Source organism: Pelodiscus sinensis, chromosome 6 (assembly GCF_049634645.1).
Source record: "Pelodiscus sinensis isolate JC-2024 chromosome 6, ASM4963464v1, whole genome shotgun sequence".
In the NCBI taxonomy this organism is placed as follows: Eukaryota; Metazoa; Chordata; order Testudines; family Trionychidae; genus Pelodiscus; species Pelodiscus sinensis.
In genome coordinates, this window is record NC_134716.1 from 9,021,912 (window position 1) to 9,038,366 (window position 16,455).

At 46.0% G+C, this 16,455-nt stretch overlaps 1 protein-coding gene across 2 annotated transcripts in view; it reads right to left on the reverse strand.

The window, feature by feature from the left end:
* The window catches only part of SNX30 (sorting nexin family member 30), a 64,323-nt gene that overhangs the window by 5,540 nt on the left and 42,328 nt on the right, over nt 1-16,455 (reverse strand). The window contains exons 6-7 of one of the 2 annotated variants that reach the window (XM_075931406.1): nt 13,626-13,825; nt 7,504-7,590 (exon numbers count right to left, since the gene is read on the reverse strand). In XM_075931406.1, the coding sequence (XP_075787521.1) occupies nt 7,504-7,590; nt 13,626-13,825 (287 nt within the window). The remainder of the gene's footprint in view (nt 1-7,503; nt 7,591-13,625; nt 13,826-16,455) is intronic. The other variant, XM_075931407.1, reaches the window with a different exon arrangement.

Genomic DNA, 16,455 nt, shown 5'->3' on the forward strand with positions numbered 1-16,455 from the left:
GTTGGAAATTCTATGCATGGACTTGGGACTGCAGCAACTTGTGTGTGCGCACTGCCTCCAATGAAACTGGCTTTACATGCAGAAGCAAAGACAACTTATAACCAGGGAGCCAACTTCAGCACCAGACGCATTGAATACACCCCCAACATGCTAATTCCTTCAGCAACTGGCAGAACGGGGGCAAAAGGTCTCAGTTTTCAGAGCTCCCAATGAAGCTCAAAAGTGGAGTTGTGGTTGCTTGGCTCCTCTGAGCGCAGCCTCTCATCTATCTAATCATTAGGCAGTAGCCAGCTAATTAAAAAAAAAAGGTAAAGGTTGAATTCTCAGAAGAACTCATTGCTGGGCTAACTCTACAGGCAACAGGAATCTTACCACTGATTTTAGTGAGACTCGTTAACAGTGGGCACTAATGCAGAGCCCACCTGAAGGGCAAGAATATTCTGGAGCAGAATATTCGATACACCCGTATGCTAGCCGGACACATTGTACCAACAATGAGGCTCAGAGGTCCTTGCAGGAAACCACGCTTATCTTAGGAGGTTCATACCCGTCAGCTTCCTGTAAACCTGTAGTCACAATTACATTGGAGTGTGTTATCAATGTGAGAGCCAAGAGTCAGAGCTGCACGGACAGGGAAAAAACTTAATTCTGCCACAGATCAGCTGAATCCTAATGACTCATTTTAACTCTTGAAATATTTGCATCCAGATGAATCTAAAGCCATATAGCAATCATGATTTTTTATGGCTTTAATAAAAAGTAGTACTATACTTTCAAATCTACTGCTAATGGCCTTGTCCATTCATTGACTTGTTCTGATTTACCAACATTCATTAAGCCAAGGCAAGTTTCTACATAAAGATGGTCTAGGAAATTATTTCTGAATCCAACTCCTGCTCCAAGCTTGCATTCTCTGTGGGCGTTTAAATGTTTAATAGAGAAAACGAGCATGGAAAGTCTCTAGACCATGGCACCTACGGTATGTTGATAAGCACAAGGGCAGGAAAAGGCTTAAAGTAGAGCCTATGCGTAAGTGTTTATTTTGCACCCCTCACTTTGAATATAAGTGACAATGGGGACATTGTGTTTTTCATTATTTCAAAATGTTGGTCCCCTCTGTGAACCCCTATGGGGGATGACAAGGAAGGCTTTCCTTATGGAAAGTCACTCAGCCTACATTGGCTAGTTGTTGTGAGATTGCGCAGGCAGAATGCTTGCCTGCTGACAGAGAGGAGACTGGAAACCGGGAACTCCAGGAGTTCTCGTCTTGTGCTTGGACCTCAACGGACACCGACTCTCCCCCCTCTGGCCTTAGGCAGATCACAGCTCATTTCAGCTTTCCCGTCTGGGGAAGAAAGAGGTGGGTATAAGTACTCGGCTTCTCAAACACTTGATAACACTCACAAGTCCAAAGCTCTCTCAACACGCTTCAGGAGCGCTTTTAAAATTCCTTAATACTGGTTCTCAGCCTTGTCCATACCCCAGGGCGGCCCTGCCCATTTAGCACAACAGGAAATGTAGGATTGTTGCAAGCCTGCTACACTTGTTTGAACCCCTCAGGTGCAGAAGCCGCACCAGAGTCACCCTTCCCTGAAGGGAAACATTCCGATCGAGCCAGCGCTGGCCAGTGAAATATTCTGCAAGAGCAGAGCCGCATCACCAAGGAGATCTCATGCGTTTTGAGCTCAAACATGGAAGCCAAACAAATTTGGAAAAGGAGCCGTTGATGCAGCGTCTGTTTCATCATACGAACAGGTCCCATTCACACCACTTGGCTCTCTGGGTTGAGCTTCCGCAGCCTCAGATACGGTTTTCTGTCATGCTAGCATCCTCTTTGTGGTTTACGTTTCCCAGTAATTTAAACATGTCCATATGGCTTGGGATGCGCTGGACTGGATTATAGCACCACAAGGCTGCCACTGCACAGTTGGCTCCCAACTCAAGTGCCAGTCCAACCTTGCCGTGAGACGAGACTCCTGGAAAGCTGCAGAGACACTCCTCCACCCGCCAGCATGCCGAAAAAACAAAGCACTCATGTAGAGATCCTACTCACGCCCACAAAACATCAGAGTAGGGCAAAAGGCACCTCTGCCATTTCACCCGGTTGGGTTGAGAAACACTGGCGCTCCTGAACTGATCTAGATGCTTGCTCCCAGGCCATCTGCAGCTACCCCAAGAATGTGTTTGCTCACTGCATCCCTGGAGCTAGTGCCTGCTTTGACTTGACGGGCAGATGCCAACACAACACTGGAGACAGAGGGCACAATGAGGGTCTCCCCAGTTTTATGGCTTGTCAGCTTTCACAGGTCACACTGATCCTAAGGCTGGCTCTCGTAAGACTTGCAGAATTACAGCCCGGCCAGTGTGTGATTGTGTGAACTCACAGGTTCGTGGGGAATGCAGTGGGTTTCTCTCGTAAAGACGGCCACTTTGCTGAGAAAACATGCAGCCGTTACAGCTGCTAACAAGCATTTGGAGGAATGCTTGGGTCTGAGCCCACCATGGGGGGCAAGTCAGGCTGCCAGCGGCAGATGCACCGAACGAGGAAGAGGAGGAATGGAGGATGCCAGCCTGCTGCCTCGCTCCACACACAGCCCAAAGAGCACAGTGAACACGATGCAACGCTTCTGGAGAGAAAGGCAAGATGCAGCTCTAGGCAGGCACAAGAAAGGCAAGGAGGTAAGAGACTATGAACAAGTTTCATAGCATACTAGTTAAAATGCCAAACTCCATTGCCATAGAACGGACATCGCTGTGACTGAGTTTGGGGTAACCATTTCCCTTCTTTGAACTCCCTCCCCCCCAACTTCCCATAAGGATATACATTTTTCCCAAATGAAAGGGAGCAATAGGAACAGTTGTCAAAACTCCACTGAAAAACCATCAGTCCCTGATGGTTTGATCCTCTGGATTGCAACAAATTACAAGGACACACCAATGAACACCAGCTAAGCCACAAGTGTTCTACAGCAGGGATTACAGCCACAACCACTATAGGCTGGCCGAAAAGCTGTTCTCCATTAGCTGCAGAGGAGTATTAGAGATTATGGAATGACATGAGATACACAGACAAGTGTGTAATTTTTCAAAAGCACATAAAGTGTCGGGGGTACCGTATCCTACTTTAAAGTCAAGTTGCAGTGGGGTATGTCTAGGTTGGATATTAGAAAATAGTATTTCACAAGGAGGGTAGTGAAACACTGGGATGGGGTCCCTAGGGAGGTGGTAGAAACTCCATCCCTAGAGGTTTTTAAGTTCTGTCCCAAAGCCCTGGCTGGGACGACTTAGAGTTGGCTTTGCTTTTAACAGGGGTTGGACTCCATAACCTCCTGAGGTCTCTTCCAACCCTCTGATTCTATGAAAGCCCATGGGATTTATGCCCTTTACACACACGAGTGAAGTCCTAGCCCCACTGAAGTCAACGCCTGCTCATTTCAGCAGGATCAAGGTTTTACCCTTCTTTCATTAGAGGTGCTGAACACCCGTGACTCTTGTTGAAGTCCAAGGGAGCGGAGGTGCACAGTATGAAAGTCAAACTGTGCCATTTCCTGAAGGCCAGCTAAGAAGGGTGAGAATTAGGAGGGGACATAACTCAAGTCTTCAGCCAATGAAGGCAAAAACCACAGAGGTGGCGTTATCTGAGTTTATGAATGGAAGAGAATAAAACAGTCAAATTTTGGGCTTAAACACGTCCTTTTAAATTCCCTGAATATTTTAGACAGCCGCAAGGATGCCAACTGACCCAGCTGTACAGTAATTTTTACACGCATATGCTTTCAGTAAATCTTGTTCTAATTAAAGGTGGGAGTACGGGCTTATGCATTTTAAATTTTCATTAACCTGAAAATGAGATAGTTCAACCAATGACTGATTTAAGCCTTTTAATTCTGGCAGAGTTACCATCACGGGGAAAGAAAAAACATGCTCCTCAAACAGAGTGGCATTAAGCATACGTGGACTGAGGAAAGTAAGAGCATGTATCCAGGTGAGATGGATAAAAAAAATACAGCTGATATTCTTCATTAGATAGTCAAGATGATTTAGCCACTAATGGAGTCACGAATAAAATCCCTCGTGTGCATACTCAGTGTAACCTAGGACTTCAGGATTTCCACTGAAGAATTAGTTGCCTGTGTCTAGAATTCCATTCATCTGCAGCAATGGACGCTGACAATTTGGTACAGCTCTCTACCGTGCACTTCATTAACATGCAGTGAATTGGGTAGCAGACTTAGTTCTTAAGAGCCAGAAAAAAACCCATCAGAACTAAGGCTAAAAATCTCATGAACACAGGATCGTTGATTAGGAACTGAAGCACTGTGAGCTGCTCAACGACAGGAATTTGCATTTCCATCTTATGGAAATATTTTGATTATTTGCAATTCAGTTTACATTGCCAATATTGTATGATAGACTTGAAGCCTGCTTTTCCCACCCTGGCCAAATTCAGTCAGAAGCTCTGTACAATCAGACGGTTTACAGCCGGTCCCCGAGTTACGAATGAGTTACGGACCAAATACTTGGCCGTAACTTGAAGTGTTCATAACTCGGATCCCATAGAGTTACATGGCGACCGCGCGGTTCGTAAGCGCAGATCGCGTTCGTAACTCAGGGACCGCATTTACGACTGCTTTGGTCGTAAGTGCAGATGGTCTTAAGTCAGAGACTGGCTGTACTGTTGCCATAGATTCTAGGGATGTAAAACCGTGGTTAAAAAAGTTGTTTAACTGGTTAACCTGCCTACAGCATCTTGCCACAGGTGAGGGGCCACTGGAGCAGCCTCTCACCAATGACACAGCAGGCTGGATTGAAGTACCTCTTACTTCTGGCATGGCAGGCCGGGCCAGGTGCTGGTTAACCAGTTACACCTGGTAAGCACTGCATCATCCACGTGCTTGCCAGGTAACTGGTTAACCAGTTAGCCCTTTACATTCCTAAGGAATTTATTGTGCCTTTAAGGTTTGGGGCAAAGAGCCAAATGCCACAATTGGTGCTTAGAGCTCATCAAGTCCCTTTTAAAGGTATGTTTATTTTAGTAATTGACATTTCAATAGATACATTTCTTTTCTTTCCTAACTTGGCCCTGGCAGGGGCAGCCCATGGCTATAGGCAAACTTGGCCGCCGCCCGGGGTGCCCCATGATGACGTCATGGGGGCGCCTGCCGATGACATCAGTCAATTGACAGCCCTGCAGGCAGGGGCACCGATCGCGCGTTCCACCTGGGGCGCCAGCTGCCGCTGCCGGCCTCGGGCTGCTCCTGGGCCCTGGGGACAAAGAGTGGGAGGGGTCCTTCTACATCTGCAGATGCTAAGGCAAAACCCTGCAGAGAGAGCAAATGGAGACTGTCTCACCAAATACAAAAAGCTGTCAGGAAAACTCTATATCGGATGGCTAAAACACTAGAATTATTTTAGTCACAGAATTTAATTTGATACGTACACACACTCATTCGGCTTAAATAATTAAGGGACTGTAACAAGACAAACAATTAGAATTTGGACGCGGCTCAAAAGTCTGTTGTGAATCAGGTCAGGTTATGGAGTACAGCAAATCCTAGCATGCCCTCCAGTGGTTAAGAAAAGCAAAGATATTTCTTGGATTCTTCTCAGCGACTGCAACTAATAGCAAATAAACCGTTAGGCCACATATTAACTTCATCAGTTCCCAAAACAAACAGAAGAGTACAACTGCTGTGTGGGGGTAACAAAAGTCTAACTTGGTCTATTCCAGTCCGCTGGCTTGTTTTGTGTTTGGTTTCCACATTCCATTGCTCTGTGCAAACAGCTAAAAAACAACGTTCAATGAAAGCAAGACAAAGCTAGAGATCAAAAGATAACCGTAGCCAGCACTGCAGTGACTGCTAATCAGCTTTTTCACTTTACATTGTTTCAGAGGTTTAAAACACTTAGCTATTTCAAACATCATCCACCTCCAACCTGGGACATGTAGGGAGCATCAACATTGTTTGAACAAAAATCTTACAGTGTCCATTTGTGCAGCTGTATTTGAGAGGCAACGAAACAAACTTTGATGATCTCATTGTGTTAGAAGGTTTTTGCATCGGTCTAGTGGGATAGTTGTTAAGTTACATTTGCAAGTGGTCACCATTTAAAAGGAAGCAAACTTTGCTGCTATTCCAGAAAACATGAAAATCCAAGACGAGCACAGCGACTGAGAACACATGTGGTTGTTCCACTGAACTCTTCAGCACTGAATCTCTCAAATCCTGTACAGCCACTTATGCTGTTTTTTCTATTCAAGGAGACATGTGTGTCCAACATAAATTAATAACTGTGGAGTGCCCAGTGAGTTGCTCCTTTAATGCTGCAACAGTGGGGAGCACTGAAGTTGAATCAGTATTTTCCAGTCAAGAGCAAATAAAATTTAATTCAATTCAATTCAAATTTAAAATAGCAAGGGATAATCGTTATGCAAAGCTCTTAACCTGAGCTCTGGTTTGAGTATCTTTAGTTTCTGCTTCGAGAGACAAACCACAGAAGACGATTGTGGGAAGGGCAGAAAAAAAAGTCGAAATGTGAGCAGATTGAGAAGGAGGGATTAGTAAGCATATTATTCTCATGATGGATTATGTGCAAGTCATCATACAGCAATTCTATGCTGGCCATGCTAAATTGCTGCATGGTCTCAATGTGAAACCCAATTAAGACTGATTACTATTTGGCACTGATTTACCTGCTTGTTACAGCAGGCTCTCTTTCTACTTTCAGGTATCTGTATATATAACACATAGGTAAAACACCACCAAACAGCAGCTAATCTAGATTGGGGTTTACTTGAGACCAGGCAACAACTTGGCCTGAAGGTAGCAGGACATGCATCTCGCTACCATAAGAAATAATTTGTTCGTTAAGAGCCGGACATGAAGCCCACTGAAATCAATGGGAGTCTTATTGACACCAAATTAGATTACTCCAAAAAGACTAGTCACACCTTAAAGACTAACCAAACACAGATGGTATCATGAGCTTTCGGGGGCGCAACCCACTGCCCACGAAAGCTCGCGATACCATCTACATGTTCTGTTAGTCTTTACGGTGCTACTAGTTTATTTGTTGTTTAAGTTTTTCTTGTTACAGACTAACTCAGTTACCCCTCTGAAGAGATCTACTCCAGTTAGGCCCTATCATAGGATAAGGTGTGCACTGACACGGGACAGCCGAAGAAGTCTATTTGCTGCAGTAGTATATCTGTAGTTAGAAATACTCTAGAACTCAATTCGTCCTCCCCTGCTAGCTTACTCTTACTTTTTTTACACTGAATTTGGCTGCTAACACATTCTTCTTGGCTTGCCTCCTAAAGCTAGCTCAGTTATATGACAACACTTCACTCCACTTAGCACTTCTGTGTTTTCTCACAAGGCACAAGATTCAACAGATATAGAAACAAAACCACTATCTCCATTTCATCACAGTGTTTTCAGTTCAGAGAGGCTAAATGACAAATACACCACTTGTTTGTATAAAGTGGTTTTACATGCTAACCTTGGGGCGTTCTTCTTTTTTCAAGGCTACCGCTTCCAATTTTGCTTCATACTCTGCTTGAACTTGGTCTCTCTTCTTTAGTACATTCTAGGAAAGAAACAACAAAAAACCGCAAGACTGAAAACGTACAAAATCTTGACTCCCTCTCTTCCCCCCACAAGTGTTGCAGATGAGTGGCACTTAAGACGGTGAATCCCAAGTCACAGGTTTTCCTTTCAGAGGCTTCTCCTGTTTCAGGCATCTATGAAGAGGCTTTTGAATACAAATAAAAAAGCACTCTAGGTGGTGAGCTAATGCCAGATGAGTTTTGTAGCTGTTTGATTAGAGACAAAGTCAAACTGCCTGCTTCGCAAATGACTTGCATTGTGACCTTTGGCACGTCACTTATTTTCTCCTGAAGATGAAAATAAAAGGATAAATAGGAACACAGAAAGGGTCAATATATAAAGCTTTACAAACAAGATGCCCAAGCAACACAGTTCCTAAAGCTATGAGATTCTACTACAACCCACCCACTCAGCTTTCTGCTAAATCCTTCTGGAATGAATTTCCATTCTGAGTCCGAGATAAGGGAGAGGATTTTGTCCAAAATCAACCTGTTTTATTATATGATGGACTTTCGCACATGGAACATTCGATTTTTTAGTTTAAGCTCATGCCTTCGAGCTGACTATTCCTCAGTGAATAAGGATCTCCAAACATATTGATAAAAATAAAAAAAAAAAAAGACCCAGATAATTTTACTTTACAACTGTGGACAAGATGTCCACTAACAAGACTTGGGAGCATCCAGTTATATAATAAGATATTGGTCACACAGAAGTTGTTTGTTTTGTCTTTGCCGAGGGTAGCGGTTGCTTGTCCATGTTGAGTTTATAGCACAACCAGTAATAGCGTATTACAGTGTTTCTCAACCACTGGTATGAGTACCTTTAGAGGTACTCAAGAGAAGTCGGGGGGGGGGGGAGGGGGGAGGGGGGAGTACATGAATACAATTGAAATTTTTGTACTTTTTACACCCAAAAATTTCATCGTCCACCTGGCTATGATTAAGTTGTTTAAACAAATGTATTGCTATGGTATAAAAAAATTGTGCGTGTCTAAAAATTGTGGGTACTGGGGGTACTTTTTTTTTTTAAAGGGATACTTTATAAAGAAAGATTGAGAAACTATTAAATGGGACACGGATACTGGGCAACGACTTTGTACAAATGTTTACTCAGGAGAGGAATAATTGATGCCCTTGGAGACTTGTTCTCCAGAACAAAAGGAAGGAGGAAGAATCTGACCCAGATAGGACTGGCAGGAGATGACTGGGGAGGTGAGTCAATGGGCTGAAACCCACATGGTGTTTCCAATGGTCATTCAGTTGCAAGGCACAGATTCAGAATGAAGTACTCAGAGCTCAGGCAGCCAGTTTGCTCAAGGATCTCCCTTGCTTAATTTATTGACTATACTGTAGATGTAAAAAATTACAATAGCTGACAGATCACTCAGACCATGAGGAACACAAACACTTATGACAAAATCCATATATTCATCATCAAACCCTCCCTCCATCACATGCCGAGGGAAGTATCACCATTTCAGTATCAAGAAGGCCAAGTTTTTATGCATGAAGAATCAACCAATATTACCAATGGCTGGCTTTACTAGTTTGAAGTCCAGTGGAGGAAGAGGAAAAAGCAGAGGTGGAGGCACATTTGTGTTCCTAAAGCCTCATGTCTCAGTACTCTAACCTTCAGGGCTATAATTTTTAAGCCAAGAATGCACTCCAAGTCATGCCTGACAAAGGAAGACAATCTCTCTACTCCAGAGAAGATACAATGCCTTCTCCCCAAGACACCGAGGGCAATAAAGGAGAGAATATTAGATATATTAAAATGTGCATGTGGCAAACCTTTAGTTCTCCTTTCTAAAGATAAGCAGGTTATTGGCTACATTTGCCTGCAGCAAAATGTGAGACATCAGTTCTCAATAGGAGACTAAGTGGAATCTTTCCCTGCAGTTGTCTGAGATTTTCAGTGCACCAAAGGCAGTGTTATTGAATAGGTATTTCTGCTCACGAACAAAAGGGATATTGGGAAGAGACTAATATTTCTGGGTTTTTTTTTAATAAATAGTTGCTTTGGAGTAAGTGGACAGCACTCAGCATGGAAACAGATGTTTAGAACTAGGAAATAAGTTGAGCCCGTTCCTGCAAGGTCCAGTGATGAACAGGCGTTGTATTAGTACACAAAATTCAATGGACAACAAGTGACTAGAGAGTACTGCTACTGGGGGGAACTCACAATGTGTTTAGAAGTATAAATTAAACTAACAGCTCAGGTCTGCGTGCCAGTTAGCATTTTTCCTTCAGAATGGGGGGGGGGGGAGAAAAGGGGGAACAAACAAGACAAGGAATTTCCCTAGCATCTCTATTACCTGCTCTAAGCTGTAGCCCAACATACTTTGCTACTTCACACTTCTGCTCTTACAAGTACCATGTTTCTAGCTTTTTTGGGGTATGGATTCACCACTCAATATAAAAAGATTTTTCTTCTGAGTTATGTGGACTGAAGCCAGACCTCCTTCTGGTTGTACTCCAACTAACCAGCAGACAAACAAAGAGGTCAGTCAACCTCTCATTTGATAGTGTGCATACAGGTTTTCCCTTTAGCTTAAGTGTTACAAATACTTTTAAAAGAAAAAAGTTGCAAGTGGCCTGCTTTCACCTCATGTTTGAGGGTCTCATGCTTTTGCACCTAAGTTTGCTTTTTTTGTAATGGCTAGAGGCTGCCTTGCCCCAGAATCACTGAAACACCAAGCCAAAACCAGGGCAATTAATTTTGGCACTCTACGTAATTATTAATTTTTGCATGCTTCACTGAACATAAAGTCTAGTACTTGCCTCAAATATGAGCAGAAAAAGAAATGTACTTGAAATGCAGGAATTTAACATTATGCAAGCACATGATAGAGAAACAGTTTTAGTAAAAGTACAGTAAAACTCCGATGGTCCGGCACTCCTGATGGTCCGGCACCATCAGGAACCCGGAAGTGCTCCAGGCAGCCGGACCATTGGAGCTGCTCTGCCCCCACCTTCCCCGATTCAGCCACTGCTAAAACTGACCAGCGCTGAATCCGGGAAGCAGGGGGCAGAACAGCTGAAGTGCTGCCGGGTAGGTCCCATAGCACTGCCCCTCAGGGCTGCGGGACCAACCCGGCAGCACCCCAGCTGTCCCAGATTCAGCCGCTGCTGTAATTGACCAGCGGCTGACTCCAGGAAGCCCGGGGCAGAGCAGCTCTGCCCCAGCTTCCTGGAATCAGCCGCTGGTCAGTTTCAGCAGCAGCTGACTTGGGTACACCTGGAACAGAGCAGCTGGGGTGCTGCTGGGTTGGTCCCCGCAGCACCGAGGTTTGGCGCTACCAGACCAACCCAGCAGCGCCCCAGCTGCTCTGTCCCAGGAGTCCCAATTCAGCTGCTGCTGAAACTGACCAGGGCTGACTCCAGGAAGCCCGGGGCAGAGCAGCTCTGCCTCTGGCTTTCTGGAGTCAGCCGCTGATCAGTTTCTGCAGCGGCTGACTTGGGGACACCTGGGGCAGAGCAGCTGGGGTGCTGCCAGGTTGGTCTCGCGGCACCAAGGGTCGGCGCTACCGGACCAACCTGGCAGCACTCCAGCTGCTCTGCTGCAGGCGTCCCCGATTCAGCCACTGCTGAAACTGACCAGCAGCGGCTGAATCAGGGACTCCTGGGGCAGAGCCGGACTATCAGAAGGGAGGGCTATGAGGGGGTCTGGGGTAGCATCCCCCACCCCACCCCAGACCCCTCATAGCCCCCCCCTTCTGATAGTCCAGCATATCTGATAATCCGGTACCCCCTGGGTCCTAAAGGTGCCGGATTATCGGAAGTTTACTGTAACTCCTTAATATCCCACATGAAACTTTGTATCATTCTTAAACACAAAAACAAGCAATGCATATTAACTGATCCCCCATATTAAGCAGACTGCATCTATTCTCTTATTGACTGAACAAGCACGTTCCACAGAGAACGTGCATGTAGATGGGAGACAGGAATTATCTGTACCTTGCCCAAGTAGTATGTTAGGATTTTATCCAACAAGCAGCATACTGCAAAACATCTGCTGTTGCAAGGGGAGGAATGCTAGGTCACTGAACACCATTATGTAAAAGTTCTGCCACTCTTTTTGATCACAGAATTTAGATGCCCAACCACCATGGGAGCTAGATTTGTAAGAAGGTCCCAGGCAGAGTCCAGCTTATCACAGTCAAAGGTTTTAGTAACATGATTTTGCAGAATTGGTCTCTTTCATGCAAAAGCATTTTAGATAGGGCTGTCCAAGACTCAAGTTTGACTCCTCAAAAGCATAGCATTTTGAAAGACAAAAAAAAAAATACACTGCCTTACCAATAAGAGAACTGTAAAATTGAGATCAAATGCATACGACCCTTGCTTAAGCAGAAAGGGATCATGACAGAAATTTGATATTTTCATGTGCACAACATTTCTCTGATCATGGATAGAAAGCCTAAGACCAAACAGTTTATCAGGAGAAACAATCCCTACAAACGGACATTTCATAGTTAATGGACAAATCAGACATCAGAACCAGTAACACACACAAACCTGTAGGGGGAACATTTTAACTTGCCAGCTCACTCAATCATGGATTTAAAAGTGGCCATTCTTCTACAAAGAAATTTCACTAACCAATTACAGAGTCTGCAGAACTGGAATTCATCTACAGATTTGACACCGTTACCCCGGGCTTGAACAAAGACATTAACTGGTTGGTTATCTGACGAAGTGGGTTTTACCCACAAAAGCTCATCATTCTATAAATTTTGGTTAGCCTCTAAGGTGCCGGAGGACTACTCATTTTTAAAGTAGTCCTAACAAGGCTACCCCTCGGAGATTTCATAGCTAGGTTTCTCTTTCTTATTCCACTCACATCCACTCAATGAACGTTGAGCCAGGAGTGGATTTACTATGAAACAAGCCACGTGGAGACAGGAGATCCCCCAAAAGCAGGACAGGTCTCATCTAGCAACCTACCCCAAGCTCAGGCAGGCTGCCTGCATACTGCTCCTGCTGCTCTCAGAAGTGGCCAGATGCTGGCACATCTCTACACGCCCCCGGTGGCTGGGAGGGGTCAGCAAGGTTGAAGGAGGCTGTGTGTGCTGTCCTCCTCCTGGGTAGCACACGGAGACCCACTCTCCACCCCTCCCCACCCAAGGAAGGTGCAGAGAGCTGGCAGGATGGCAGGGCTAAGGTGGCTCCCTGCCTCACTGCCCCCAGAAGTAGCCAGCATGTCCCCATGGTCCCAAGGGTGGAGGGCGTCTCTGCATGTTGCCCCTGCCCCAACTGCAGATACTGCTGCTCCCATTAGCTGGGAACTGCAGCCAATGGGAACTGCAAGAGCAGTGCCTGCAGGCAGTGGTGTGCTAAGCCCCCTTCCTCCACCTATGAACCACTGCCAGTGGGGTGTGCCGGTCACACTGGGAGCTGTGCCTCCCAAGATAAGCACCACCTCCCTGCAGCCCCAAACCCCAGTCCAGAGCCTGTACCTCAACCCCTCATTCCCTCCTGCACCCCAACTCCCTGCCCCAATCAAGGAACCACACTTTATTTTCATTTACTTATAACAGGCCTGGGGGCCAGATGCAGCCCCCCCCAAACCTCAGAGGGCACCCCAGAATTAGGAAGCTTGCCCTGGCACTCCAGCCCCCCTGCTGCACCACCATGGGGCTGGAGCACAAAATCTACTAGGCTAGACTCTCCCCCCACAGGCTCTGGTGTGTGAGGGGAACATGGGGAGTGTCTTCCTCCTCAGCTGGGGGTCATGATAGTGAGGATGCTCCCCCTCTCCCCACTTGTATGCAGCCCCGGACTGAGTTTTCTGTGGGTCAGTGGCCCTTGACCCAAAAAAAGGTTCCCCACCCCTGACTTACAATACCAGAAGAGAATGAAGAATAAAAAACGGGGTGGGGGATGAGAAAAACGTTCTCTTGGCTGGCACCCAAGAAGGGGAAGCCCCTGACAATGAAGCTGTGCATAGGGCCCCACTAACTCTAAAGTGCACCATTGAGCTCAACCTCTGTCAAATGATCCCTGTTACCTTCATGGACTCCGAGTACAAGATGTACTCCCTGAGGACAGGCAGGAAGTCCTCCGTCATGTCATCGCTCAGTTCCTCGAGCGCAGTACAGCAGTTCCCAATACAGGCAGACACTCCTTCCAGGGGCTCTGCTAGCTCCCCTTCTAACCCTCCCCAGGTGGAGTAAACTGGCCCGTACTCTCGCAGTTCCACCAGGTACTCTGGAAGACACAAGATGAGGAAACGAATTTAGATTCCATAGGCAACTGGGTTTCCAAAAGCAGCGACGTTGCTTTAACCCTCATCCTCGACTCGAAGGTTTGGAAAAGCTGATCAGGTCAATGCCATCAGCTGATGCACTGAACCAGATGCAGAGAAGTGGTAAAAGTTGGCAAGTGTTTACCAGGAACACCCTAGACTTTACAAAGTACATTTCTTTGACTGGGAACATAAGTACGCATTTGATCACTTTGATATATATGGTCGTGCCAATTTTCTTCCACAAATCGATCTGAAGAAGTGGGTCAGGCCCACGAAAGCTCATCACCTAATAAGCCATCTTGTTAGTCTTTATAGTGCTACAATGTTCTGTCTTTCATTTTACTCTAGTCTCTCACCATGCTTCTGCAATCAGAGGTAAGGTTTATCAGTGTTTGCATTAGATTATCAGCTTTCCTGGAAGATGCAATACAGATTCACACCTAGCCCACAAGCCTGATCTTAACTGGCGGTAAAGACCTCAGACAAGGAAGCATTAGTGAAAGTGCATTGTAAGGGGACGGATGTAGGTTTCCTCCATCTATCTGCTCCTATAACATGAGGTCAGGTAAGAGCTACTGCATGAGCATCTACATATAGCCTATATAGGAGCTATGATGTTTCTTTATTTCCCTTCACAGCCTTAAAAAAAAAAAAAAAAAGTCAGATTTGTAGCTGATTTGTAGTTAGTCTTGTCAAGAAAAGCCCAAGGAAACCAAGTAGGAGTACATCTGGGAGCACACTGGAGTAGGGATTTCTGGAGGCCTACACATCACAGTAGGCTAATCCCAGAAGTAAACATTAGGGGTCAGCGATTGCATTGATTATGGTGAACAGCCAGAGAAATCTTTGTTTACCCTGATCTGTTTTGTTGTTGGCAAAGCAGAATACTTCCTCTTCTAATGGCTGAAGGCTACCCAACAGAATTCACACAACAGCCTCTGCTGCTCGGGCCTTAACGTGCACCCAACCCATATGTATTCCACGACCGTTCTAAAGTCAGGGGTTCTCAACCTTTCCCCCCCAAGGTCCTCCTCACTGTGATATAAAAACTCTAGGGCCCAGCAAGTGAGGGGGGAGACTCCTCAAGGCTCTGGGTTGGTGGGAGGGCTCAGGCGTAATTTGACTTATATTTTGCTTGGGTAGGGAGTAGCAGGACTCAAGCCCACTATGCAGAGCAGGGTCCAACTATACGTACAGTATGATGGGGGCTAATTTGGCTACGACAAATCAGGAAAAAGATCTTGGAGTTATCGTGGACAGTTCTCTGAAAACTTCCACGCAGTGTGCAGCGGCGGTCAAAAAGGCAAAGAGGATGCTAGAAATTATTAGGAAAGGGATAGAAAATAAGACCCAGAATATCTTACTGCCCCTGTATAAAACTATGGTACACCCACATCTTGAATACTGTGTACAGATGTGGTCTCCTTACCTCAAAAAAGATATTTTGGCCTTGGAAAGGGTACAGAAAAGGGCAACTAAAATGATTAGGGGTTTGGAACGGGTCCCATATGAAGAGAGGTTAAAGCGACTGGGACTTTTCAGTTTAGAAAAGAGGCGACTGAGGGGGATACGATAGAGGTCTATAAAATCATGAGTGGTGTGGAGAGGGCCGATAAAGAAAAATTATTTATTAGTTCCCATAATAGAAGAACTACAGGACACCAAATGAAATTAATGGGTAGCAGGTTTAAAACCAATAAAAGAAAGTTCTTCTTCACACAGCGTGTAGTCAACCTGTGGAACTCCTTGCCAGAGGAGGCTGTGAAGGCTAGGACTATAATAGAGTTTAAAGAGAAGCTGGATAAATTCATGGAGGTTAGGTCCATAAAAGGCTATTAGCCAGGGGATAAAATGGTGTCCTTGGCCTCTGTCAGAGGCTGGAGAGGGATGGCAGGAGACAAATCGCTTGATCATTGTCTTCGGTCCACCCCCTCTGGGGCACCTGGTGCTGGCCACTGTCGGTAGACAGGCTACTGGGCTAGATGGACCTTTGGTCTGACCCAGTACGGCCGTTCTTATGTTCTTATGTCCATGGAGGGAGAACCGCCTGCCCCCTCCCACAACACCTCAGCTGCCCCCACACCTATCTGGGTTAAGGAGGAAGAGAAGGGGCAATCAAAGAGAACTCAAAAGTGGGGGGAGCTTAGCTCAAAAAGTTTGAGCACAGGTCCAGGTGCAGGGAGGGGCTAGCTCCGGGTATAGCTAGGGGCTGTGCGCCAGAAGGGCTCCCATGTCCCTGTCCCCACAAGGTTCTGCTACCCATGGAACTGCACCCCCTGCCAAGGCGGCTCTTACTGGCTGTGTAAGCAAAGGGGGCAAGGAAGTGAAGAGCAGGTTCTACCCCCGCAACTGCTTGCTGTTGTGCTACAATGTGGGGAGGGCTCACAGATTCTGCCCTATGTGGAGCAGTGGGTTGTAAGGCTCCAGAACTCAGCCCCACAGCTCCTGGCTTCAGCCTCATGGCTCGGGCTCTGGGTTTGAGCCACAGGACCCTGCGGCCCCTGGAAAGAGTTTGCAGACCCCCGTTAAGACACACCGATAACATGCTGTGTCCATCATTGCAAACTCTCTTCTTGATGCACCCAGGCTA